General features: G+C 37.6%; 1 protein-coding gene across 2 annotated transcripts in view; it reads right to left on the bottom strand.

The window, feature by feature from the left end:
* LOC125979904 (astrotactin-2) overlaps positions 1-13,839 on the bottom strand; it is a 150,406-nt gene that overhangs the window by 110,610 nt on the left and 25,957 nt on the right. For both annotated transcript variants that reach the window (XM_049738757.2, XM_049738755.2), the window contains exon 2: positions 9,997-10,184. In XM_049738757.2, coding sequence (XP_049594714.1) covers positions 9,997-10,184 — 188 coding nt within the window. The remainder of the gene's footprint in view (positions 1-9,996; positions 10,185-13,839) is intronic.

Below are 13,839 nucleotides of genomic sequence, written 5' to 3' on the forward strand. Positions count from 1 at the left end.
CATCTGCAGACAACCAGTAATGAATGGTGCCCATTATATAAAGGCTAAAGAAAAAGAGCCCTAGAACGGAGCTTTGTGGCACACCAAGGTTGAAACATAAAATGGAGTTTTTGTGATGCACTCAAACACAAGTCCATCTACTTCAGGGAGTTCTCAGAAAAGCTGAAATCTCAGTTTAGTTTTGTTGCATACCTGCTGTACATTAACAATAAAGGCATTCTATTCTATTCTATTCTGTTTATGAGTGAGTGTACCAAAAATCTTTCACGGGTCTAAATACAAAGCTCAAATGACACCCCCTGACACAAACTAATGACACACACTAATTGTGATGTAGCAGATGACTCTCCTCTGGCAGTGATGCAACACCTTGCCAGCATTCAGTAGTCCTGAGCTGCTGATAGATGGAAGTATGGAAGTATGAGTCACCTTGTTGCCATTCTGGGCTAGTAATAGTAGTAGTAGTAGTAGTAGTAGTAGTAGTAGTAGTAGTAGTAGTAGTAGTAGTAGTAGTAGTGGTCCTTGTATATCCTGCTGCTGACTTTTGACGAGTCCTGGGTGCCAACTCTTGATCATAACTGCACCGCATCAGCATCGTTGGGGGTGACAATAATGCCAAAAAAACATACATTGTGTGCAGAAAAAGATCTCTCATTGTGGTAACTGCCAGTGCGCTTGTCGGTGACATTTCACAGAAAGCCATGATTAGAAGGGCAAAGTCAATATTTATAGCGGTGTCACAACGGGCCAATGCTCCAGCATGTTGATAACAAGGCAATAAGAGAGCCTGGACAATGAGCCCCTTGGGGTGACTTTGATTGAGAAAAGAAAAGGCCAGCTTTTGTTATTGCAACAATACCAAATCTGGAGGATGAAGAAATGCACTCACCTTAAAAGGCAAGAGTGCAATGGCACAAGATTAACAATTTGAGCCCGTGATAGACTTTCTTTGTGATGACTTTGAAAGTGATTTCTAGAATTGGTTCTTGCTTTTTGTTCGTGATCCGCAGTCTACTCTGGGTGAAGCCGCATTGGGCTGACCTTTAAGCATTACAGCATCCATTTAAAGCAACTGGCTTCTTATCTTCTCAACGCTTAAATTGGCACGGACAATATAGCAACGTTGGCAGCTGATCAGATAATGTTTGTGAAGCAGCATTTGGCTCTTTGCCTGGGATAATTTCTCGGATCACTCACAGTAATAGTAAACAATTGTATGTTTGCGGTTTATGAGATGGCTCAGCGTTTAACAGATCTTTAACTGGTCTCCTTACTGTGCCAGGAAGTATACTGAGTGCCCGACGATACTTTTTTCATGACCAATTGAACCAATCAAAAGCAAATCGAGCCAAGCCACGCAAGCAAATTTACATTTCAAGATCGTTGGGAATGAGGTAAATGATAAATTATAATGTTTTCGTTTTGCTACATGCAACTTGTTGACACAGGTCGAAATGAAGCCCCCAAATCCAAATGAAAGCAAACAGATGTTCCCATTTGGGATTGTCTGCCATTGTTAGCACATCAGGGAGGGGAAAACAACACGTTTTTAAATAGATGTTCTTTGCAAATTTATGCCAATTCTTTTTTTATCACTACTCTGCAAGGCGTGATTAAGTAAAAGGCACTAATTGAGATGAATTAATAGTGAAAAACAGTATTGAATGAGATTATTGCCTGGCATATTTTGACAGTTTGTACGACATGGCTTTGCTATCTTCCTCTTCCAATACGCATTCAAACATAATCCTATCAATTAATGGAGCATATTTTTTAAATGTTTCTTAATCTTTAATGAGCTGAAACACATTTTTCACAAAATAAATCTCACTGCACACCACCAGAAAAAAACAACAACCTGAAAAAGTATATTTGATGAAATAATGATCATCTCATTTTAGTATACTCAAACATTTACTTTCTCAGTGTGAAACCCTGACCTCTTTAATTGGTCACACTGACTAAACTTGAAGAAAGACACACTCGGAGATCTTAAATAATAATTTCCAGGCCAATTAAGTGAAACTGAATAATTTAAAACATATGCACCACAGCAATGTGGTTGGGAGTCACTACTCTAAGAGACATCGGGACCCAGTTGGCTAGTTGTGTCATTGGCTAAAAAAATTAAAAAATAAATAAATAAATCCCCTTCATTTTCGCATCAACTAAAAATGGGCAACAACTTTTCATTATAAATACTGATTATGCATGGACGATTAGGAGCACAGTTCTGCATTTGAATTGTTATCAATCAAAATGCACATAAACTCTCTCTCTGTCTCTCTTTCTCTCTGATTAATTGCAGTGTGGGTTGTAAACAAATAATACAAACAATTTTGTGTTATGCAGCGAGGGAATCTTTCTTGTGGTCGCTTCGGATTATTGCACAAGGTTGATGTTGCAGTCTGGCTTTGTTGTAATTTCACAACACAATAGTCCTTATACAATAAATTATGAAATGCAACTAATGTTTCTTCATATTCTGCAGTTGGAGTGAATAAACACCTCCGGACACAATTTGTAGGACACATAATGTAATGTTAATATATTTCACAATCACATCTTCCCAGAGACCATATTGCTTACAGAAATAATTGTTTTGTTTTCATTTCCCTATTGCAGCAATTAAGCGCGCGTAAACTCATGACTGAAAACAGAGATGAAATCTGATGCATGATGCGTGTTGCTAAAAGGACATGAGGCAAACAGGCAATACAATTATCATGACTAAACAGTGCAACTATGCATCGGCAGTACATTTGCACAAGTTGTTATGAAATGTGCTAATTAGCTTTCTACCACTTTGAGTAATTATACTTTAATAGTAATTTAAACGCAACGTATACAGTCAACTGTTGAATGACGCAATGCAGTATTATGGCCAAACTAAAAGGAAATCTGAAAATAATGTACTACAAGAATAAAATATGTAATGTTACATGACAAATTGTCAGCATAATAATGAAAAGAAAATGTGTGATCTTTTTAAATCTACGTTAGAAGTAATTTTTTTTTTACTGTATTTGTACATATATTATCTATGATCAACAAATGTAAATATGAAAAGATTTTAGCTGAAGACAAAACTAAAATAGACAATATGAATTTAGCTGTATTCCACAGTCAGTGGATTTAATGATTTTTAGTACCTAAAAAGACACGTTTTCTATGAAGATGAAATGTTGTGAAAAGTTTAATGATTATAAGGAAATATTTTTCTAAGCTGGTGTGTGAATTTTTAAATTCACTTGTTGAAAACTTTGTTCGCTAACTGTATGTTTCATTTTGAAGTGTTGTCTGTTTTTTTTTTCCTTGTCAAATTATGATTTTATTGTATTTGTAAAATTGTTTCCTCTTTTCAGAAAGTCTTAAAAAGAAAAACAATTATGATGAAAATGACAATTCTGACTGCTGGATTATAATTGATTTGCTATTGCTTCTGCTATTTGAAGCCTTTATTTGTCTAGTCATTGTTAAACAACTATGTGTGCAAAACCATTCCAGTCAGGAAATTTAAGTAAACACCAGTGGGGTTTTTTTAACAACTTTTTGAATTATTCTGTCTTGCATTGTGGGAAATTGGCTGACAGAGATCCAGTGTACAACTAGAATAGAAATTGCGTGTGAAGGCAAAATAGTTGAATAAATGCTACAGAACGAAGTTTAAAGTTGGAACGGGTTGAATCGGTCAAATAATTTAGGAATTAGATGGGAAAAACAAAATTTGTGAATATTAAAGTTGACAAAAAGGACAAAAATAGAAAGAGGAAAAAAAATTGAAAAATAAAAATAATATAGTGAATGGTGTACAATAACATAAGTGTACATAACGCCTTCACACAAAATATTGGAAGGATGCAGTTTCATAGAAAAACAAACAGAAAATAGGTCAGGTATTAAATGGATGTTATTGCTGCAGCATCAGCTGTCCCTGAGGACTATAAAAGCTTATCCCACATTTTTTAACCCCAAAGTCCCAATAGTGTGTGCAAGATATTTTTAAGAATGGCTGAGCATTCTCTTCACAAAGATGGCGTTGAAACTTTTAATCAATAGTGTTCTTGTGAGATGTTGAGTTTCTTCCTTTAACATGCTGAATCAAAATGTTATGGCCTGATTGTTTTATTTATTGAGTGCATCAATATCTACTGCACATTGTTTTATTTATTGAGTGCATCAATATCTACTGTACATTGTTTTGCACATCCACATGTTGAATGATTTGTTGTTTTGTTTCTCTGTTCTATACACTGTTGCTTTGAGTCACTCTTTGAGTTTGTGAAGGAAAACATTCATCCATAAGTGATGATTTTGCAGCTCCCCACCCGTGCTTGTTTCTAAGTTTATATTCCACAGTTGTGGGTGGGGTATTTTTAAGAAGCAGTCCCAGCTCAACACAGACAGTATTTTATTAATTTTCATATATATATATATATATATATATATATATATATATATATATATATATATATATATATATATATATATATATACACCGTATTGGCCCGGTTTTTTTCATTGAAATAAAACTTAAAAAAAAAATAAAAATATATATAATATATATATATATATATATATATATATATATATATATTTTTTTTTTTTTACATGATGCCTTCCAGAGAAATTTCAGCTGTTTATCCGTACGTTCAACATGACAAAACGGCAAAAAAATCAAACAGCCATACAAGCCCAACAACTTGTGCTACACATTCTTTATGATGAGTCATTGAAATGCGGGGGTGTTAAAACAATCTAATATCTTTAGTCAGTAAACACAGTGAAAAAAAGTCAAGGACTAAGTTACCACTTACTGTGTCCTTCATTTTCAGAGTATTAACACAAATAAATTACCATGCACTATTCAACGCAAAATTCACATCTCTGCAGTATGTGTCAAGTTACTTTTGACACTGCAATGTCCAGTTGGTCATGATGGGGGAAAAAATTCTCTCTGTTTCTCCATCCCTCCCCCAATGGGAGCCGAGCTACTGCGAAAGCGGCAGGGTCCTTGAACCCATATCAGTGCACCATGTGATGAATGCCGTCTTAACTCGGGAATCGCAGCAGCTGCGAATGGGAAAATATGGGATGCGTGCCAGCGAGCATGTGTAGCATGTAGTCCCATCTCGCCCGCGCTTGTTTTCATGACAATTATAAGAAGAACCAAAATAACACAACATGAAGAAAATCTTAACTTATGCACATGGTGTCATTCAGCGTGAGGTGAACAATGCTCTGCAACAAGACGAGTGTCCTCCTTGTGGACTAATGAATGAAATTAGGCTCTCACTGCCGCCCCAAGTGTACTATTGTCCTCATATGAATGCTCAGTGGGAGGGAAAATACCTGCACTGTAAAATGACACAGCTGCCGCATGGAAAGCCTGGCTCGTTATCATATAAATATTCCAAACAAAGCCAAATTCCTATTCAATTTGAAGGTTATGCCCATAAAACCAAAATTAGCGGCAAGTCCCACAACACAACAACACATTTCACAAATATGGTGGATATTTCCGACATGCTATTAAACATGCTACGGAGTGCTGTGATTTCAAAGCTAGACATTTAGAGACTGCAGATTTCTTGCGACATTTTAAGGAATCTTACACATGAACATGAAAGGAGGACGATGACGCAGATGCCTATCAAGAATTTGAAATGAGAGGACAAATTGTCTCTTCCAAAATAGTCACTGTGACTTCTAAGAGGAACCCAAGGAGAAGGTGTTTGTTACCGCAATGAGGCACATTTGGTGTCCCAGTAGATGAGAGGCCCACTGTAATGTCACACATTGTAGTGAAGAAAGGAGTGCACATTAAATGCTGCTTTGCATTAGAAACGAAAAAAGGATTTGAGATGTACTTTCATCAGTTTATCACATTCAAGAACTTGACAAAGAGGACGAAAATTTAAAGTAATAGGAGGAATGCTTTTCAGAAGGAATTTCTTGAATAAATGAATTCATTTTCCATAAAGGTTAGGGACCTTGAATTAAATTACAGAGCGGTCCGGTTTCTACGTTTTTTTACATGGCAAAGTTCCAAACTCAAGTGGCAATCAAAATTACACTTTTTTTTCTTTTCATTTTCACCACTTAAGTAGCAGTACTAACGTCTGTACTTTATTTGGGTACGGACCAGTTTAAGTTAGTACCGATTCAATTGTGTATTAGGACAGCATTAGGATAAAACAAACTGTTCCCAGTCATCACTGGTTGAACGATTCGGAAAGCAACTATGCACAACTATGACCGCTGCGAGGGTTGACAAGAAATCGTCGAGAGTTGCGCTAGCTAAGTGAAGGTGACTGTGTTTGGGGCCATCACTCAAGCAAAAAGCCTTCTCTGCAAGCGGATGATTAAACCCAATAGCAATTTAACAAGCACGAGTGAGATTGATGGCATAAACAATAGCGCGTCATCGTCACGGAGCCTTTACAAGAGCTGCAAAAACTTTAATCGTAACTCATATAACGCTACTTAAGCAGTATAAATAATGACCCCGCCGGGCCATTTAAAGTAAGCGAGCAATAGTTGCTATGCATATGACAACCACAACATATCACTGATAGAAAGCCCAGTCGTGACAATTGTACTGACGTGAAGGTCAAATGGAATTTATTTATGGGAAAAATAAATAACACCATAGGAACTAATATATCTAAATATTTTGAACTCTAGTTGTATTAAGCAGAAGGATATTGCCAATGTAGTTCCCAATGCATGACCAATGCGTAAATATTGTGTCGTATATTTTTCTAATCTTACCGTATGTATCAAATTGAAATAAAATATGACAAATAAACACGATGGTCTCCATGGGTTGTTTCAGAGGTACGAACACAAGTAAACCAAGTTAAGAACAAATTGCTTGTTACTTTTCAATTTTCTATTTCTGCTCAATTTGGGCACTGCGACATTGTTTGGAGAAGAGGAATGAAAGAATGAAATGTGGTCAAATTTACACAGATCCACAGTTTTGTTATTTTTGAAAGGTTGTGATTGATCAAAAAGTTCATCTTCAATAGCCAAAAGTTTGCAAAACCTGAATTGCCAACCCGCCACTACAAAACCTCAGCTCGCTTAAAAAAGAATTACCTGCTTTACGTTATTTTATTTTGTAGCTTTTGTATTTCTTTGTGACATTTATTCCAATTCAATCTCTTGCCGCATATTAATCTTTTGATGACAAACCCTAATGTTTTCATAAAACAGCAAAAATAAAAGAACAGTGGCTTCACTGATCCAGTTTGGCGAGATGTGAAGCAGCGTAGTAGCAGCAGCAGCAAACCTTTTAATCCTGACTAAGATATTAGAGAAGAAAACATTCATTATTTGTCAAAGCTTAAAGCTTAATAGCATATTGAGCCACTGACTTGATCCACTTAACCTTCGATGCCTGAAAATTAAAGCTTCCCTCGAACAAGAGGCACATTAATGTGCTATATTAGAACAATAAGCGCAAATCACATGTCCAATAATTCTTCATGTAGACGCTTTAGTGTCAGACTCAAAGAAGAGGCCAGTGTGCACTTTTAATTAAACGTATGGTGCAATAAACTGCGTGTGTACAGAGGTGACTGAAACAATTAAAACTGGGAGCAATTAAAAAAAAAGTAGCACGCCGAACATTCATCTCTTCAGTCCGCTGATTCCAGTTTTCCACTTCCTGGATGACCGGATGGCTATACATCACCCGTGACTGTTTAATTATAAGAAGGCCATTTCGGCCGTGTTGGACGCGCTTGGCTGAGAATAGTTTCTCATTCTCACATACTGCGCACGCTCAGGAGTAAAACACGATTCGCTGCCTAGGTCCGGATGGAACAAATGAGAGAGGATGATTTAAAAACTGGTACCATTGTGAGTGTTGCGTTTGTTCAGGGCATAGTTAACCGTGTTATCTTAAGCTAAATTTACACAATGTTTAGGTTCTAACAATGATTCCTCCGACTAAAACGTGGACGCTGGGAAGGTCCATTCACGGTACAAAAACAAAATGTGAAATCAATACTGTTAATTTCATTCAGAAATTACTTGTACGTTTGTTCCCGTCGGCCATGGCAGACGCATTTCAAGCTGTGGAAAAAATAATAATACTGGAATTCTCGACCTAAACGAACGTACATTAGCAACTTCTCCACTAAATAGGCATTTATACTGGCAAGGATTATTATATCATTATTTTTCACCAGGCTCTGACAAGCAAAAAACATTGGTTCCATTTTTTAAAGAATTCTAGGAATATCACTTCAGATTCACAAGGCTATGACTCATGCACAAGAATTGGCAATGTTCAGCTTTGTTTACACATTTGTTTTTCCCTCCAAAAACTTTCAGAGCAGTGGAAATCCTCAAATATCCTTGGCCAAAGAAAACAGACCAATAGTCTTATATCAAGTGCCACTTCTAAAATCTAAATGGTAAGAATAAATGAAGAAAAAAAGAATAGAAGAGGCATTCGTGAGTAGTAGCACTCAAATGAGGTTACCAAGGCCAAGCGATGAAATTGTTTGTGCACAAATACAGCATGGCAAGTAGCAAAAGACATAAGTTACCAACAACAAACTTGAAGTTGATCAGTCTGACATGGGTCAAAACTTATAAAAGGTCATTGCTGTGAAAACAAGAGTGTGTTACAAACAGAAAATATTTTGGAAAGTTAGTTCTACTGAAAAAAGTTTATTCAATATCCTGAACAAAAAAATCTTGTTATTCAGTGTTGGCATTGAGTAATTCAAAGTCCTGGCCCCCTAAGAAGACATTATAAAAAGGAAGGCTATTCCAGAGAGCCACAATTCCAATGCAGGAATAAGGGCTGAAAGCCATTAAAGAATCACATAGAGGCAGACGCAATGGTAAAGTGTGGCTGTTTGGCCAAGCAGCCCGAAGGTGTCCTCTGGCTATTCGAGTGAACATCATTATGTCTGCTACTGTCAGTTCAGGGCCAGACTGCAGTGTGAGGACTCTATTCTTTGAGGCAGTCAACTGTCAGTCCAGCAATCTTTCCCCTCAACTCTCTTCCTTTCACTCCTACCTTCCTCCTGTTCCCCACACTTTTGTCCCGCCTCCCACATGTCACACTACAGGGCCAACCTGAACATTGAGCAAAGTGACAACATAGTGTGCCATCAGGTAGCAGGTTGTGACAATTTGATTTGTGCGCGAGTTGACATACAGGTGATTGGTGACTAAGAAAAATAATAATTTACTTTGGAAAGCAATGATCAGCATTTTTGCCTCTTTTCCAACATGTTCCATAAACCAAAACAATGACTGAATCATAATTATTTATAATTTGCATAATAATAGAGTATTCTAATAATCATTACTTGCAGCTCTAAATCCATCTTTAGGGAATTCACTTTAAGCACCAGAATTACTTAACTCAATAACTGTTAATCATTTCAAGTACCGTATTTTCCGGACTATAAGGCGCACCGGACTACAAGGCGCACCTTCAATGAATGGCCCATTTTAAAACTTTGTCCTTATATAAGGCGCACCATTAATGCATCATGTCAGATTTTTAATCCAAATCAAACCATTCTCCATTTTATCTTTTTTATTTCAACTTCAGACGCAACAAATTACTTTATAATCACAAAATAATGATCCATAGTCTATTTGATTCATTATTCATAGTCTTCAGGGGGCCATTTATGATTGATTTCATGACAGAATGCTTCGGGACAGTTTAAATTTAGGAATTTAGTCCATATATAAGGCGCACCGGACTATAAGGTGCACTGTCGGCTTTTGAGAAAATGTTTTTAGGTGCGCCTTATAGTCCGGAAAATACGGTAAAGGTTTTACGAAATATTGACAACTCAAATATCCATATGAGAAATGTTAACATGTTCTGTAGTAGTAGATGACTTTGAGTCTTTCTACCGATTCAATTTTGTTATACCTCCTGGTCATTTCTTTTCTTCCCCCGGAAGAAATGAAGTACTACAGGAAAGGTATTGGTACCTTTTTCCTACTTACCATAACAGAGATGTGCAGCAGATGCATGTGTTCGTGCATGATGTGAACTGGCTCCCGCGCCGAGGCCTGCGTGGTCTGGGCCACCGCCTCCGATTCCATCAAGGACACGTGGAAATAAAGTGTCCCGTTCTCCAGCCACTGCTGCTTCCAGTGAACCTTGGAAATGTCTTCCCCCCTCCCCGACATCTCTGAGAACATAACAAAAAACAAAAGGGCATTTAGAAATTGACATTCATCTGGTCTCAAAGGCACACAAGGGTAGTTTGCTGATGTGGCGTGGGCTTTTCTTATACTATGTTCTAACTCAGAACATTGTCAACGTCAGCTGAAGAACCTATGAATAAGCTGATTTGAACTGTCATAACGCTGGTTCAGGAGGAATTAACATCAAATTCTGCCAAGCAGTAAATTTGCATGCTGATATAGATGCTGTAATCGGTATTAGGAAGAGATTTGTCGACATTTGAGTAAATCAAAAAATTATACATATACATATATATATAGTCAAGCCCAAAATTATTCATTGCCCTAGGGTAGAATATTATTTGGCTTGACTTTTGGCCTGTCTGAGTTGCAAATAGACGAGATAGAGTTATGCCCAAAATTATTCATACCCTTGAGGTATGAATAATCTCGGGCTTGACCGTATATATAAAATGGAGGAATCACACTTCTCTTCATATCACACCTGATGTTGCTGTCATTGGGGTGAAGAATATTCCCTAATGGGAAGACAATCGCCATATCAAGCTCAATTAATTGCCTGTCTGCAGGAGTTGCAGGCACGTCATTTCTGCAGCAGTGTTGCTGTCTTATCTGAATTAATCACTGTGCAATTAAAGTCGATATAAAAATGCATTAGCTTTGGTCTGGCGTCTGCAAATTATGAAGACCTCAGTAAAGAACTGGAACCTTTTAATGTGGAAATCAAGAGATACTTGTGGATGTCACTGCCAAAATAGTACTAGGGCATGTGTCTGGTTTGAAAAAGGTCCATGGAAAGAAGTGGATTTTGTCTTGATAAGGAGTGAACATTGACATAAGCGTTGATACTCAAGGTCAAATGTCACTTTTACCTTGACGCTTTGACCTGTGGACGCCGCATAATGTATAAAGTTGAATTTAACACAGTGCGCTTTTACGCATGTCATGCACTCCCCTCTCTATAGCACATTATGTGGGTTTTCTCATTTTTTTCACTTCATCCAGGTAATAATAAACCACTGAATCATTCGTCATGTCCCGTATTTTCCGCACTATAAGGCGCACCGGATTATAAAGCGCACCTTCAATGAATGGCCCATTTTAAAACTTTGTCCATATGTAAGGCGCACCGGATTATAAAGCGCATAGAATAAATAACTCAACGTTGCTCAAACATTAATGCAACACTCGAAATAGTGAAAACAATAACAATATATCAATAACTCAATGTTGCTCAAACGATAATATCACACAACACACAAAATAAACACGTAAAGCTTACTTTAATAAGTTAGTCCTCATCCACGAATCCATATTGGTCCATATATAAGGCGCACCGGATTATAAAGCGCACTGTCAGTTTTTGAGAAAATTGGAGGTTTTTAGGTGTGCCTTATAGTGCGGAAAATACGGTAGTCAGAATCATGGCAAAGGTAGGATCACTTGCTAATCTCAAGATTTCTGAAAGGGCAAGGAGGTAAAGAAGTAGCAGTAAGCAGGGCCTCAGGGTGGGGGACGCACGATGAGGCAGTGCGCGATGCGGTATTTTGTCATGCAAGTGACAAGGGAGCAGACATCTGTGACATCGATCAGCGGGGCAGGTGGCAAATGACAAATGTCGCTGAATGCGGCCGGTTATTAACCTACTGACTCTCGGCTATAGCATCAGGGGAGACTAAGCCGAGCTCTGCCTTGAGGCGCGTGAAGCAGGGTGCACGGTGAGAGTCGGTCATGTCAGAAAATGGCCAAGCCTATCTTTAACAATCAAAAAGTCAATTGTGTGGATTAATGGCGTCTTGAAGCAAGTGAGGCAAAAAATGGCTGCATCTTCTCAGCCACTACACTGAAATGAAAATATGATATCTGAATTGATTCTAAAAACTAATAAACACTAGCAACAGTAATATTTGTTCTTTTTTTTTCCAAGAGTCATTTAAATTATTTGAAGCATGTTTATTAAACAACTTTGCAACACTGCTTCTGCATAACAGCGAAACATTCACAAAAGTGTGGCGTTCAATTTCCAGGGTCAACTTAATAAATACACAAAACGTTGTCTTTTACAAGAACCGTTACAGGGAGTTTAAATGATAATATTTCCAAAGGCAGAAATTTTCCACGTCTATTCCACAACCTCCATTCCTGGAGCAACACAGAGGAGCAACATGAAAAAAAACACATGGGAAATATCGGCTTTTACAAGCCGTGGTAATCGGGTTTGTGATACTACCTCGTTCTTCCTTGGGTAGATTTTATACCCTATCGTCTGTCAATTATACAGAATAGCGTCACCTGAAAAGTAATTGAAAAATGTTGACATTCACAGGGACTTTAAAATGGACTTCTGGTGGTGTCTTAATAGGTGAACGATATTTAGGTAAAGTCCAGCTTGCTTCTTTAATCTTATTTTTTAATCGGCAAATTTAAAATTTACAATACGTCCAAAACCAGAGAAGTTGGATTCCTAGCTTCAAATAAAAACAATATTTAAAGCAATATGGATTTCCTGGATGGTTACTTCAGAAATAAATCACTTTTTATTTCATGTAATGCTTAGAAGTTTCACTTTCTACCACTGTAATAAACCTGCTAGACCCTCCCAGCTTATGCTGACTACAGCATATGATAAAATGTTGTGGCCTGTGAAGATCTTAAAACCCGAAACCCCCACCGGCAAAGCTGCTTTTTTCTGCTACGTTCAATTGGCGGGACTGACAACACACCGATGGGTCTTTCGCCCACCCCACATTAAATTAAGCACTTTATGCCAGTCAGATGTACCCATGTCTAATAACTTTAACACTCTTGTCAAATCCGCTGCAGAATATTGCTCGGCCGGGTTTTAAGAACTTGTCACTTTGATCCAAATTAAAAATAATTTGCTTATAAAAAAGGAGATTCTAATGTGCCAAATGCAGCGAGCCTAATTCAGTAAGCCTAATTTCTTGCTTTGTATTATCTACGTAGGTTTATACATGGACTTGGCAGGAGAGCGGTGGTGCTATTTAAAGACAAAATAGGTGTGAGGGTGTCCTTGTATTTCTGAGCCCTGTCACTAGGCTCCGAGCCAGACATCACTGGGATGAAAGGTGCGTGAGGCCTCTAGCCCTGCTTGCAATTCATTAGCAGATCATTATTAAGGTGTATATGTGCATTGCTGGGTGTGCGTGAGTAAAACAGATCAAGCCCAAGGACAAGCCACAGGAATACATTAGTGAATTTTTCCCAGAATACTTGGTTGGTGTGCCAGTCATTGATAATTCATGGATTGTCAGTAAAGGAAATCATCTGAGCAGAATGGTGGATCAGCAGGCATGCCAAAAAGTCAGGAGATCTGGGTTAGAATCTCAAAAAACCCATGTTTGTGTAGAAAACTCACAGACTGATACAAATCCACTGAAAATATGTGTCATGAAAATTCTGCAGGTCTCAGTAGAAATCTACTGAAGTGGATCTGGAACTTGCACTAATGGGCAGGCTACTTTAAAGAAGCATGTTGAAGAAAATGGGGTCCAAAAAATCCTGCCTAGCTACAAAAACAGATATGCTCACACCTCATTGATTAAAGTACATAAGCATATACAATTATATTCGCACATTAAATTAATAAAAGAGAAAAAAAATCTTTATACCTACACA

Source organism: Syngnathus scovelli, chromosome 13 (genome assembly GCF_024217435.2).
Source record: "Syngnathus scovelli strain Florida chromosome 13, RoL_Ssco_1.2, whole genome shotgun sequence".
In the NCBI taxonomy this organism is placed as follows: domain Eukaryota; kingdom Metazoa; phylum Chordata; class Actinopteri; order Syngnathiformes; family Syngnathidae; genus Syngnathus; species Syngnathus scovelli.